This window comes from Ciona robusta, chromosome 10 (genome assembly GCF_009617815.1).
Source record: "Ciona robusta chromosome 10, ASM961781v2".
In the NCBI taxonomy this organism is placed as follows: Eukaryota; Metazoa; Chordata; class Ascidiacea; order Phlebobranchia; family Cionidae; genus Ciona; species Ciona robusta.
In genome coordinates this window covers 1783994-1798152 of record NC_143244.1, presented here as the reverse complement: position 1 = coordinate 1798152, position 14159 = coordinate 1783994, and the positions used below count along the sequence as shown (strand labels likewise).

Genomic DNA, 14159 nt, shown 5'->3' with positions numbered 1-14159 from the left:
TTAGGCTGCGAACAGCATATATTTCAACCCACAACCTATTTCATCATTGCATATACAAAGAGGCGAGAGCTGTCTGGTAAAGAAGAGAGCAACTAATGTGAAACGGGTTTTATTTCATTACTGGTTCTCCGGTTTGAACACGTATGTGAGGGCACATTTGCCGCAATATTGACGATCAAAGTGAGAAGCCATGAAAACTCCAGCACCACATTCAGTGTTGGGACATTCACGTCTCAAACGGGAGATCTTGCCATTTTCATCAACCTAAAACAACATAAATTTTTAACTTGTGTTTGAGTTGGGATTAAATATTTGGATTTTTTTAGTAAAAAGCTCAGGTGAAGAAATTCTGTTCTCATTCAAACTGTCAATAGTTGTCAATATAAATCATCATTGCTTTTGTGGACTTCTGCAACATGAAAAATATGTTCAATTTACATACCTTGTAGTATTTAAGAGTTGCAAGCTTGACTTTGACACGCTTATGCTTGATTTTCTTTGGAGTGGTGTAAGTCTTCTTCTTTCTCTTCTTACCACCTCCTCTCAATCTAAGCACAAGATGAAGGGTGGATTCCTTCTGGATGTTGTAATCACTCAAAGTTCGTCCATCTTCAAGTTGCTTGCCAGCGAAGATCAATCTCTGTTGATCAGGAGGAATTCCTAGATACCAAATTCAGTGAAGTTTCACAAATATAACAGCCATTGTTAGGGAAAAAGAAACTTAACACTGCTGTAAAATAATACATACATATATTGGACAATAAACTTAAGTAAAAGGAATTACTTTATTTAAGTTGTTACTAATATATGCAATGTTCAATGTATAATAAGCTCAGAGGATGGCGTGTGGAATCATTTAGGCTGTAAACAGCTTATATTTTAACCCACAACCTATTTCATCATTGCTACTTTGAAAAAAAATGTTATAGATCAACCTTATCTTGATTAAAGTTTTGTGCACAAGATATAGACAAGCATGAAAATCAACCAAGTTTCAAGATTTAAACAACTGAAAAATGCCGCAACCACAGACCGACTACCTTTAGTCGAGAAGCCAAAATACATACTATGAATTAGTTACACACATTTATATAGTTAAAAAATTTGAAAACATTAGGCACAGAACTGGTCAACAGCTAGCAATTAAATAATTAACAATCCATACCTTCCTTATCCTGAATCTTTGCTTTCACATTGTCAATGGAGTCCGATGCTTCAACCTAAAGTTAATTTTATAAAAGTTAGCAAACTTATACTTGTTTTATTACAGTGCATTGGAACTGTACAATTAGCTCAGAGGATGGCGTGTGGAATCAGTTAGGCTGTAAACAGCTTATATTTTAACCCACAACCTATTTCATCATGGCATAATAATGTTAAAATTATTAGATTACATTATCTTACACGTCATAAAAATTACATGGGACTATACAAAGAAGACGGAAAAATTTTTCCGCTAGAGGCGGTAATTATTTAAATTAAAAAATACGAAAAAACGAACAAAACAGCACTACAAAGTGTTAATAAGTGTAAAACAAATTAATTAAATAATAAAAATACTTTTCCAAATACATAAAACACTAGTAAGAACATATTTCCCACATTAGGTCGGTTATATACGCTCTTTCGTTGTGTTTACTGTCGTCGAGTCTGTGGTGTAGCGGTTTGCGTGCGGTCGTAAACTCCCTTTGTTTCATTTTTACCGGGTTCGAGTCCCGCACAGTGGAATACTTTTTTTATCTTTTTTTTCAAGTTTTTTTTTTTGACGAGTTTGGGGTTAGGAGTTAGGGGTTAGGGGGTTAGGGGGTTAGTGTTAGGGGTTAGAGGTTAGGGGTTTATATCTTATGTGTATAAACCGTGAAACTAACTGCTCCCCATAAAATAGAGAAATGAATTTGTCATCGCCTCCTAGCGGAAAATTTTTTCCGTCTTCTCTGTATAGCTCCATGTATAAAAATTGCGCAAATATTTTTTCAAGTCTTAACAAAAAAGGACAATTATTGAAAAAAAGAAGAGTGGGCATCAAAATTTAAAGAAATTGTAGCTTAAATTAGAAGTATCGTAGTCAAGGAATATATTTACAAATGTTTTACCTCAAGGGTGATGGTTTTGCCCGTAAGGGTTTTGACAAAGATCTGCATTATGGTTTTCTGTAAAACATATCGTCATTAGTTGAGAAACAACCTGGACATGTTGTCAACAGAAACCATATACAGATTTAATTGGTTTTATAGAGAAAAATGACAGATTTAAAATTAAAATTTTAACACAACTTACCGACCTCGAAGCATGCGCGAAAGAGAGAGATCTCGTGTCAAGAAAAACCTCGTTTCCATAAAAGTGTTGCCAAACTAGAAAATATTACTAGTTTTTTTCTAAAATATTACTAGTTTTTTTCTTAATTTTCATTTTTTTAAAAATAATTTACAGCTAAACTAATAAACAGTTCATCAACTGTATTAATTAAAATTATGAGTTAAACTTAATTAATTAAACGCTGTGTAAGTGTTTATGAAATAAAATTTAGGCATCACTGGTTTTGTACGGAAAAAATGCTTCAGCAAATCTTGTTCCTTTTCCCGTTGTTGTAAAACCATCGGTGTTTATTGTAAACCTTGTTTAAAAGGGTTTAATTCAACCAATATGCAGATATTTTTGAAAACAAATGAGTTGCACTGCGTGCAGGTCGATAGTGGAGACCTCGTGTCTAACCTAAAGGCCCAAATCAACGCGATTGAAGGTATCGCAACCGAAGACCAAGTTTTAAGCTACAATGGAATTACGTTGGACGACGATTTGAGCTTGGAAGCTGCTGGTTTAAACGATCTTTCCACTGTTCAAGTTTTGGGGCGCGTACTTGGAGGTAAAGTGCACGGTTCTTTGGCACGTGCTGGTAAAGTAAAGGGTCAAACACCAAAAGTTGAAGCCCAAGAAAAGAAGAAAAAGAAGACTGGCCGAGCCAAACGTCGCATGCAATACAACAGGAGATTCGTGAATGTTGTTGCCACCTTTGGTCGTCGACGTGGACCAAACGCCAACTCCTAAACTGTTTGTCCAATTTCTGCTATCTCGTGTATGTTGAATCATATGTAAAGTAGCAGATAATAAATAAAAAAACGAAACCACCTAATTATGTCTTCTATCCAAAACAATAGCAAAGCGACTCAGTTTACTATTGTCATGATATCTCTTAAAAACTATTTTGTTACATAGAACTTCCACAGTAAGATTTCACTGCATGTTTAAACAGTCATTGTATAGTGTCTCCATGTCTACTTATCTTCCTGTACAAAACCTCTGCACAATAAGATATGCTTTTACCTAATAACTATATTCTCGAGAAGTAAACCGGTTATAAGGGTGTGTGTATTAAAGAAAAACACAAAGTACTAGATCGTTTGAAAGTGGCATTTGGTCATTTTAAGCGTATACGAAACAATGAGTGGCAGAAAAAGCTAGGGCACCCAAGTGCAGTAAGTAACAGTAACAAAAACAAAGGTCAGTAAAGAGAGGGTGTTGAACTTTTTCCATCTTTTCAATTCTTATCGCTTGCAACTTAAACAAATTGCCATTTCGTTTGGGTAACTGTAACTAAAAAAACACAATTAGCAAAAGTACATACATTAGTTTGCTTAAGGTATACGCCAAAGCATAACCATAAACTTTACCTTAATTCTCCAATAAAGCTCCTGTTTAAAATGGTACCTAATAAGTTACATGTGCCAAAGCATTGAATGTTACCATTTCAGCTAGGAATACAAGCATGACATGACATACTAACATGTTTAAATAAAAAAAAACAACTTGTGAATGCTGTTAAAGCATTACCTGAGTACAGAACACAGAGAACAGAATGAATGATTGCACAGACAACAGAATTGTTCACAAGAAGGGCAAATAACTTGATCACAAAAGAAACATTGAGATGTCGGGTTTTCATGCTCGCAGTGAGGGTGTAAATTATCTTGGCAAAACAAAGGAACATCAATGTTTAAAGTACTGCATGCACTTTTGTAAAATAAGGCCTAATTTAGTAGCATGTGACGGTAGTTTAACCTAGCAACGTTGGTAGCTATATTAGATTCCTTTTTTAGTACATGTCCGCTTTGTTCACTATGTATGCTGTTCGCTATGTCCACTATGTCTGCTATATGTCCACTATGTCTGCTATGTCCACAACGTTTACCATGTCCACTATGACCACAATATTCACTAGATAGTGGACACAGTGAATATTGTGGACATAGTGGACATATTGGTCATAGTGAACATAGTACACATAGCAGTCATAGTGGACATTCCGAACATAAGAAACTGAATATTGTAGAGTGTAGACATAGCGGACATGCACCAATTAAAGGGACCGGTCAAATCTCATAGCTTACACCTTCATAATTATACAAAGGTACACCAATCAAGGTATGAAAAGGGGTCTTCTAGGCAAACAGGGTATTTTCTAATCGGCTGTGCCACTAGTAGCATACCTAACTTTTTCTTTATTCGATGATCCAATTTTTGTCGCGGTCCTTTGCAAAAGAATGACACAATGGATTTTTGAGGTTTCTCCTCACACAGTGTTGACATTTCGTTGTTATTGTTAATGTTTTCAAGGTGCTGTCCATTGGATTTTGCATAAAACTCTTTGGCACCACTGGTCAGTAAATTCTTAGTGTGATCTAAACAGATGTTGTCGGTTTTATTAAAAAAAATAGGCAATAATAGAGGAGTTGCTTAGCAGTTTTGGTGTTTGCTCTTTAATGAAAAACATTAAGGCTTCTCCTGGTTTGTAGCCAGGGTTTTAATTAAATTATGTAGCAGCAGATTTCAGTATATTCAAATGTACCTTACAATGTGACAGAGGAAAACAAACAGAAAACTGCCTTTAGTAAAATATAACATGGGCATACATTGATACATGTAATAATACATCCCACACTGTAGGTAAACATTTAAATCCTTAGCATGAAATTGCTGAACAGCAAAAAACATATACAACAGGCAAATTTGGGAATGTAACCAATTATTTCTAAGAGAAGTATGTTACTTTGTGGGTGATAATTTTGGGGGGATTTTTTTCATTTTTTGTGTGTGGCTGATAACTTGGACGGACAACCTGTAAGTGACCACTGGGTTGGAGCAATTGCCCTTAATTGTCTTGCACAAAGACACATACGCGTACTGCCCACAATGGAAGTAAAGATTCTTGAACCAAATACCTCTGGATCACCCTTATCATAATATGACAAGTAGTTGTTTAAATTGTTTGGTAAATATTTTCACATATGGATTTTATAAGTAATATATGTGACAAAGCAAACCTAACAGTATAAATATGTCATGTGTTTGAATACACTATTGTATAAAATCATAATAAACAAAGTTTGCAAACCAATAACCATGTATATGTTCCTTGAATACAGATCCATTTACGCCATTGGCAACTTCCCTTGCACTTATATGACTCTTCAATTGCATCGGTGAATCGTCCGACCACGGATTTCGGCGTTTCGTCATTTTTTACAAAGCAACACTAAACAAACAAACTACAGGTTTAACTCACACACAAAGACACTACGCTTTAGACATTGACAAAAAGACACTAACAACCCAAAACTGGAAGGCAATTACAAAATTTAAATCAATGAAAAAGACTTTATTAAACAAGTAAAACGTCTCGGCAGCGACATGAGTCTTTCCAAATTACACGAAATGCACTGTTTACGTTGATTGCACTTGCTCTGACGTCACCATTATCACCACAGGGGGTTCACCGTATTTCTTTCGGCGAATTACAAAATACGTTTCGGCCTCTCATCATTTCAAAATCGCATATTACAAGTACCAACAATTCGGTTAATACAGAACATAGGACAATGCTGTTGTGCGTGGCGTGGCCTAGATAAGTGCCTGTTAAAAACGTACGTTGCACTTTGTTGTTGTTAATCGATGACTTAGCAAATTTGCTGGTGATTTATTAATACGTGCCCGCGGCAGTTTTAGAGCAATTGGCAATTTTGTTGCATGTATTTTATGAGTTTACTTCACAGCATTCCAGACATTTAGAATGGCGAGTACACTGACTAAAATTAGCGGGGCTGTGTCTTTGCTTGCCATTCTGTTAGCTGTTATGATGAACAGGAAAAACAAGATTCAGAATTTTAACACTGCAATTCCAGATATACTTAACTCATTAAGGCAGGCAGAAAATATGGTAAGAAATATTAATAGGTGTAATTTAAAGCATCAATAATAATTGCTTACAGACTTGATATCATATGTTTTAAACCTAAAACACCTGTAATCTTCTTTTTTGGGTTTATAGAAACACGCATAGCCACATTAATTAAAGAGGTTTCCATGTTTCATGAATATGGGTCTTTCAATTTCAGTATGTTACTAAAGATATTACTTAAAATCCACAAAAGCGTGACGCCTATGTTTTCAGGTTGAAGTTGACAAGAGCGTGAAGATTGCTGTTGGTTTTGGAGGCTGCATGGATGTATTTGTCGATGCAATTGAACTCCTAAAAGCAGTGGGTGTTAAGGTTCCTAAATCCCCCAAACATCAAAGATGGATTGCAGATGAGGAAGAATTGGGAGAAGGGTTCGCTTATTTCTTCCGTCATGGAGCGGCTGCTGAAAGATATATGAACAATGCTACTTTGTTTCGTCAACTCGTAAATGCCGCTGAAAATATTCCAAACTCCCGAGCAGCTATAGGGGGCAATGCACCTGTAATGGCCAACAGGTTTGCAGCTGAGGGGGCAGATGTTTTGCTTGCAGCTCAAACAAGTGCTGAGTTTAAAAAACAGCTGAATTCGACGATTGTAGTAGCTGGTAGTGAGACAGATCGAAGTGATATTCATCTTATTATGGAGTATACGACGGGAGAGAAATGGGGCAAGTATGTGTCTACTAGAGCTAACAGGTTTATTGTTCATTCTGATGAGTTCAACCCAACTATTGGATCACTGGAACCACTCATGGAGACTTACGTTAAGTTTGATCCATCCCTGCTGGTCGTGGGAGGCCTTCAAATGTTGGATAACTTTCCTTTCAGGTAATGTAGGTTTTAATATTCAGTGTCTAACTTACCTAGTCGCTAGCCGTTAAAGGCAGTTATTCTAACCCAGTGGTCCCTCTACCACAAAGTTGCCTATGTAAAGCAGTATATAGTTGAGCACAAAAAAAAGGTATGAAACAAAACACCTGTGTTATAACAACTGTTGTTGTCCTGCCTTGCACTAATAAAAAACAGATGTTTTTCATTATTCAATCATTTTGTATTCAGAGCTGGTGAAAGAAACAGTAGATTAAATATGTTACAAGAATTAATGATGGATGCGAACCAGAGAAAAATTTTGACCCATTTTGAGCTTGCATCATTTGTGGATGAATCATTGATTACCGATCTCATGGAACATGTTCTGCCATACTCGGACTCTATTGGGATGAATGAACAAGAGTTGCCGAACCTTTTAAGTTTTCTTCGTTACGGCAACATTACAATGATATCTGATTCTTATCCTCGCGTGGCTGCAGTCTTGGACCAAATTCGTGCATCTTATAAGATTTTACGAACAAAACATAACCGCATATCGCGCCTGCATGTACACACTATCGCATTTCAAGCAATTCTTACTAAAGTATCATCGCCATGGAAAAACACCTTGTCAGCCACTGCTCATGCTTCTTTAACTGCCAACAGACATGTATGCGGAACTCCTAAAGTCGACATCCAACGCTCTAAACTTCTTTTTGATGAATCCTTCTCAACTACCATGGATGCAGAAACAGCAAGCAAAGTCCCTCTCATCCCAGAACGTCCTGTATCTTGCTGGGAGGAGGATATAGGTGAGGGAGAGTTAGTTCTTCTCTGTATTGCTCCTAACCTGGTTTGCACAAAAGTTCACCAAACTGCAGGTGGTGGAGACAACATTTCATCTGCTGGCCTCATTTTTCAGATTTAGAATCTCATATTTAGTGTTTTCCCTATAGCTAGCATAAGTTCTGCACTTGAACATTAAATATTTTAGATCCTGTAGTATATGCAACTGAACCCAGTTAATTCTTAATATCATTGTTTATTTTAGATTTTATAAAAATCTTGTCGTCACAATTTTAGTTGTATCATATTTTATCACTTTTTGGTGAGCACTGTACAGTTGGTTGCGTTTATTATTATGTATTGCATATATGTTCCTACTATATTTGCTACTCAGTCATAAATGCCTCTTTTGTCATCATATATTTTATTAATAATTTCAGTATTTTTGCTTCATCTCAATGGCCCTATTCAGTGAAACATTAAAGTGCAATAACATGGTTGCATTTTAACCCAAACTTACAAACATTCGTTGTATTGAACTGTATATATTGGTGACGCATTTGGTACGAGTACATTGCTATATAGAAACTGTAGAAAAAGTGTTTACTTTATTCTTGAGCACGCCTGAGGCGTTATAATGTGGAGAATGAATGGAATTTATGTATTCTCGCTTGGCTTGGCCACAACAGTCATTATAAAATGGTTGTAGTATATTTTATACACCTCGTCCGTCTACAAATAAATAGGTATGTAACATTGTAGGTCATAAACATATAAGGGGCCATGGCAAAGTGAATGTCCCACCTGCCTCCCACCCAGAGGTAAGGGTTCAAGGCTCGTCGTTGCTATCAATGTGGGCGTATGTGTCCTTGGGCGGAAGCTTAACGGCAATTGCTCCAAGCGAGTGGGTAATAATGGTTTATCTCAGAGTCCGTATATATATAAACATTACATGTTTATATACGGACTCTGGTTTATCTCAATTATCAGTCATACATAAAAAATGACCCAACATACACTTGTGGTTGGCACTAGAGGTGCTGTGGAACAGAACATCCGTGTTATAACGACTGTCGTTGCCACGCAAACATAAATAAGGTACATTCATTGGTTAACGCAACATATACTGACGTACTTAAATAAATAAACGAGTTATCTCTTAAACATGTGCAGCTTTTGCACTGCAGTAGCTTCGTCACGGAACAGCTCCGTTATGACGTCACTTGTTGCTTTAAAATACCTAAAATTTTAGCGTCGTTTGTTTGATTTGTCATCTTTTTTAAAGTGATCGAAGTTAAAGAAAGAAAAAAGTCGTCGCACATTCATGATAGCTTGTAAATACAAAGTAGGGTATAGGATATAATAGTAGGTAGTACCGTACAAAAAATTCAGCAGAAGACTTCATAGCGTTCACAGTATGTTGTTGTACCTAATAATATTATCGAAGGCTGTAAGTGCCGTGTATGCAACAAGTAAGTTTGAAAACTATCGTATTTGTTTTGTTGCTGCGAAAGGCGTTTACAATTTATTTAAGTCTATAACAATAAAGTAGGCTATACTTATAGCGACGCCTGTACCCATACAGCCTCTACGACTCTAAAATTGTTATTGGTTAAAAATACAACAATTTAGGAAATATGAGATATAATATGTGCCAACACATTCATTTTATCCGACAGTAATCAATGAAAGGTGGGGGTAAGATGGGACATTATTCATTTTTTTGCTCTCTCCTTTTTATTGTTATAAACTAGACTCGGAAATGTAGGATAATATGTGCTAACGTTATGCACCTTACCCCGGCAGTTGTATATTTAACACTCAATTATACAGCTTCAGTAACCAGTGGTGCATATAAAGGATACCAAGCCAGTGTTTCCCAAATTCATCATATTCCGTTCCATACATGCTTCTCCACACCACCGATATGCGTGGAGGCAGCACTGGCTGAGGCATCAACAGGAGACGTACAAGTAACTGATGTCAATTCATCAGGATTCACAGCCAGAGTAAATGCAACGCCTAACAGAAACCTGGTCGTGGATTGGACAGTACACGTAGCCTTAAGTAAGTAAAACAATATTTTCCATTGTTGTCCATAAATAAATGATCTAACTTGTTTTATTCTAATGTGGCGCAATAAGGGTATAACCCATGTGTATTTAGAAAAGTTACTGAAAGATTTTTATGAAACCAAGTGGTCACTTATGGGTTGTCCGAACTGTCAGGTTTACAAAGAAAAATCGAAACTAAAAATGAACGTCTGTGTTATAACTGCCGGTACCCCGCCACGCGCGGGTAGGAGTTACGATCATACGATCATTTAATGTGTAAACTATTGACCACATTTCACGCAGAAACAAATGCCTTAAAGGCGGATTTTTTCACCGAAATTTGACTTCGAATGTTTACATTTCAGTAGAACAATTCAGTGACTGCGAAAGCGCTACTGCTCTTACACAAAAAAGCGGGCGTTATTATTTGTTATTGGGAGACAATTGTGCGTTCGAGTCCGTATATTGTGACGTCACAGCAGTTACTGAAGGTTGGACGGTAAGCGCGTTTGAATGTAATAACTTTGGCGCGCTTTTTACAGTCATATATCGACTATAGTGGTGTATATGTCTTTTAAATATAAAAACACTACCTTTAATATAGTAGGGTGGGGGAGGATGGGACACCTTTTCATTCTAATTTCCCTAACCATTTGCACGGCCTACTATGAGAACTCTAGTAGGCCGTGCAATTTGGTAGTAAACAAAGAAAAAAATTAAAAAATATATAGATTGTATGGCTTCCATGGATCGTTGTTCTTTGTTTATAATACGGTCAGGAAACTTGAATATTATGTGGCGAATGTGTTCCATCTTTCTCCACCCTACTATACATGTTACACCATGCTGCAGGTTATACACAGAAGATTTGATGGAAAAGTCAACTTTCGGCGACCTCGAATTGATTACCTCAATGGATTCGGCAATAAAGACGGGGAATTTTGGCTTGGTAAATAATATGCTTATAATATTATGCGGTAAGATGGTTACCATCCCGCAAATATAGTTTCCCATATTATCTATAATTTTGCTTTTAATAATTAAGGAACGTTCTTTTAAAGTGCGTATATGCGAGTAAAAGTAGGTAAATATTCGTTGTTTAATAATCATTGGGACCAGAAAGGAGAATCATGGACTATCTTATAAGGTGTAATTGGCGATTTTAATGATTTCCATATATACCTCTATAATAAGCAACACATAAACATTTATATAAATGTTCTAATTCAATTAACAAACACTTTTTTTAAAAGTAAGTTATCATACTTTGTTCTGTATAGACGGGGCACCATCAAGGCACACCAAGTAACCTATTGAGTTAAACAACATATAGTAGGGTGGGGGAAGATGGAACACCTTTTCGTTTAGTTTTCTCTTTTCATTTGCTAGTAAACAAAGAACATTCAATAATTTATAAAACCGTATGCTTACGACTTCCACAGACCGTTGTTAATTCTTTAAAACACAATCCGGCTATTTGGATATTATGTGTTAAAGGTGTCCCATCTTCCCCCACTCTACTATACATGGCCCGTTAAAAGTTAAACCAAATTTTTTTTTCTTCAGGGTTAAGACGTATAAAGGAACTAGTAGACCAAGGTAACTATGAGATGGAAGTCAGAGTTGTGGATGTGGATGGTGTGGACCATGTTACACGATTCACGTAAGTTGTTGAATGAATGTAACTCGTCCTCGCGAGGCGGGTTAATGACGGTCGTTATAACACGGGTGTTCTGTTTCATACACCTCGTGCCCGCTTATACGGGTTACAACTTGTGTACACTTGTGAGTGAACAATATTTTCAATACTATTAATTTTAACGGTAGTTAAATGTATAGCATTTTAATTGGAATAAGGCTGGTAACTTACGCAGCCTATAAATGTACACGCGGTTGGAGCGATATTCAATATAAGTATCTTGCTTAAGCATAAATACGCCGAAATGTCAGCATCGCGCACCTACCCTGAGATTTTTGTTAATTACAAAGTCTCGAAACTTTTTTTTTGTCAAAATTTTGTTTTAAGGCATAAATTTCCGAAACGAAATTTGGTTTTCGAAATAAGTGTAGTCATTTCGAAATGAAATTTTGCGATTCGAAACGAAATTGAAAACGTTTTTTTCTTTTAAAATGCAGAAATGCATTAGTGACCTATACCCTGCAATCATTAAGTCATACAAAGAGAATATTTTAAACAGGGTGTTTAAGTTTATAGCGATTGCTGATATCGACGTGGAGCCGTATTCGATATACTTGGAACGGAGAGAAAATGGTATTTTAACTACACATTTATATATGGTGCCATGGGGTAAAAATGGGACAACTAGCACCTTATATCTATATATCCTGATCACGTTTCAAACGATTAACAGCAGTCTATATGGGAGACGTAATAAGGGTACGGTTTTTTAATTCTTTAAATGGTCTTTGTTTACTGCCAAATGGGACACAAAATTGAATGAAACGTGTGTACCATCTCCTCCCACTCTATTCCTATGATATAAAGGTGTTATGTTGTTGTTAAACAGCCCATGATATGCAAGATAGTAACGCCTGTCGAATTCGTGTGTAATCTAACATTACTTTCTACAGGTGTAACACATAGAAAGGCTACGTCACGATTCGTGACGTATGATAGTGACGCACAAAACATTGCGTCATCTCTTGGAGCTTGGTGGCTTGGGTTCAGCGAGCCTACAGGGGGAAACCTGAATGCTATTAACTACACTCAAATGAGGTGGCGTGGTGTCGAAGGTCCTTTGAAAGAAGCAACCATGCTGATCAGAAAGGCAGTAACGCCATCAATAACACCAGTAATAACACCAGTAATAGCACCAGGAGTAATAGCACCAGCAATAGCACCAGTAATAGAACCTGAAAGGCTTAATTGATTTTAACTGCACGTTAATTCTTGTAAATTTTAAGCCTTTGTAAATCTCCACAAAAGGTAGGCCTATAGTTTTATTTTATTGTTTTATTCTTTTTTAAACATTCTTAATGTAACTTTTTACATTTTTTCATTTCTTAAATTTTGCACGTATGCTGTACATTCCATTCAATTAACCGCATGGTAGCGCCCGCAATCTGTAATCTTTGTTGTGCATATTTCTTTAAGAAGCCATCCGCACGATGTCGCTAAAATCGGCAATAATTTAAGACTCATTTTACACAGTTTTAAACTTATACCCCGTGTGTGGCTATTGTCACTTTGTTTTGAACGATTTTATCGTAAACTTTGAAAGGGTGACTCAGACTGTGAGACCACACGTAACAATTGTCCTTATGACGTCAGCACTACGTCAGCGACTTATCTTCAGTATTGTGTGATCACAATAGACATTAATTTGATTAACCTGATGGTGGTCGAAAAAATAAAACGATTGTTTAAACGATCGTTCTTCAAATATCCATACAATGCAAATTACTGGTAAATAAATATGTTCTGGGGTCAGATGGGACACATTTACCACATAATATCCCATATTTTCTGATTGTGTGTGTTTTACCACCCAATAACACCATGTTCGAGTCATAAAAAATACTGTTAAATAAATCTGTAAATATTCTTTGTTTCCTTTTTACGATAAAAACAAATGGAACGCACCATCTTACCCCAACCTATTGTTTGAGACAAAACAGTATGCCAAAACAGAAATGCTCGACAGAACAGAAATTCTTAATCTTTAATAGACAGTGTCACCACAAAAGTTTTGGTGCCAGAGTTATACGCCACCCGTGGTGTTAATACCTCTTTATTTCCGATATTTGAATCTGGTTAAACCGAGCCCGAGGTGGAATGTGAACCACATAGAACGTTTAGATTCAAACTCGGAATCCTAGACCATTAAAACTGTTGGCTATGATAAATAACTTATGTTCCCGAGCTAAATTAAGAGGGTTCTGTTTGTTCTTTAATCCGGCTCTTTTGCGAGCGCCCTTACGTTTGTATACGACGTATAATATTGAATAGAGCAACCTGCTGTTCGGATTTTTCCGCGAGAGAAAATCCATTGACACGACGGCGCCTATAGAACGACAGGCTTGTCGCGTCGTCTATGTTGCCACGAATTGATCATTCTATCTACTACGAATGTGGGGCTCCTATATAATAAACTTCGTGAACTGGGCCCTGATCTAGTGCTCATGAAGTTGAACGAATCTCGTAACAAAATTGGAACAATTTCTTCGAAATTCAAGTTTCCTTATTTAAGTAAGAGACTGATGGTGTTATTTTATGCAAAATATCACAGAACACAATTCGTTGGACTGATTTTTTGT

General features: G+C 36.5%; 5 protein-coding genes across 9 annotated transcripts; 3 read left to right on the top strand and 2 right to left on the bottom strand.

Moving 5' to 3' along the window:
- Positions 1 to 93: 93 nt before the first annotated feature.
- LOC149729427 (ubiquitin-ribosomal protein eS31 fusion protein) lies at positions 94 to 2431 on the bottom strand. 2 transcript variants are annotated; one of them, XM_089887026.1, is made up of 5 exons: positions 2278 to 2431; positions 2094 to 2150; positions 1166 to 1220; positions 443 to 660; positions 94 to 264 (listed from the first exon to the last, which is right to left on the bottom strand). In XM_089887026.1, exons 2-5 carry the CDS (start codon positions 2139 to 2141, stop codon positions 118 to 120), a joined length of 468 nt encoding a protein of 155 aa, XP_089743152.1. In that variant the 5' UTR covers positions 2142 to 2150; positions 2278 to 2431; the 3' UTR covers positions 94 to 117. The 2 variants fall into 2 exon arrangements, with proteins under 2 accessions (XP_089743152.1, XP_089743153.1); XM_089887027.1 differs by having other exon boundaries at positions 2282 to 2319.
- A 112-nt stretch (positions 2432 to 2543) lies between these two features.
- On the top strand, positions 2544 to 3130 carry LOC149729426 (ubiquitin-like FUBI-ribosomal protein eS30 fusion protein). The gene has a single exon (XM_089887028.1). It carries the CDS (start codon positions 2644 to 2646, stop codon positions 3043 to 3045), a length of 402 nt encoding a protein of 133 aa, XP_089743154.1. The 5' UTR covers positions 2544 to 2643; the 3' UTR covers positions 3046 to 3130.
- Positions 3131 to 3352: 222 nt separating this feature from the next.
- On the bottom strand, positions 3353 to 5686 carry LOC149729425 (uncharacterized). 4 transcript variants are annotated; one of them, XM_089887023.1, is made up of 4 exons: positions 5390 to 5686; positions 4485 to 4676; positions 3829 to 3964; positions 3353 to 3591 (listed from the first exon to the last, which is right to left on the bottom strand). In XM_089887023.1, exons 1-4 carry the CDS (start codon positions 5424 to 5426, stop codon positions 3543 to 3545), a joined length of 414 nt encoding a protein of 137 aa, XP_089743149.1. In that variant the 5' UTR covers positions 5427 to 5686; the 3' UTR covers positions 3353 to 3542. The 4 variants fall into 4 exon arrangements, with proteins under 4 accessions (XP_089743149.1, XP_089743150.1, XP_089743147.1 ...); XM_089887024.1 differs by having other exon boundaries at positions 3353 to 3585; XM_089887021.1 differs by having other exon boundaries at positions 5397 to 5686.
- A 215-nt stretch (positions 5687 to 5901) lies between these two features.
- LOC149729424 (ADP-dependent glucokinase-like) lies at positions 5902 to 8426 on the top strand. The gene is made up of 3 exons (XM_089887015.1): positions 5902 to 6211; positions 6446 to 7059; positions 7291 to 8426. Exons 1-3 carry the CDS (start codon positions 6065 to 6067, stop codon positions 7967 to 7969), a joined length of 1440 nt encoding a protein of 479 aa, XP_089743141.1. The 5' UTR covers positions 5902 to 6064; the 3' UTR covers positions 7970 to 8426.
- Positions 8427 to 8578: 152 nt separating this feature from the next.
- LOC149729423 (microfibril-associated glycoprotein 4-like) lies at positions 8579 to 13498 on the top strand. Its single transcript, XM_089887020.1, has 7 exons — positions 8579 to 9299; positions 9661 to 9894; positions 10247 to 10380; positions 10734 to 10830; positions 11448 to 11544; positions 12080 to 12153; positions 12474 to 13498. The coding sequence occupies exons 1-7, from the start codon at positions 9245 to 9247 to the stop codon at positions 12770 to 12772; spliced, it is 990 nt and encodes a 329-aa protein (XP_089743146.1). The 5' UTR covers positions 8579 to 9244; the 3' UTR covers positions 12773 to 13498.
- Positions 13499 to 14159: the final 661 nt, after the last annotated feature.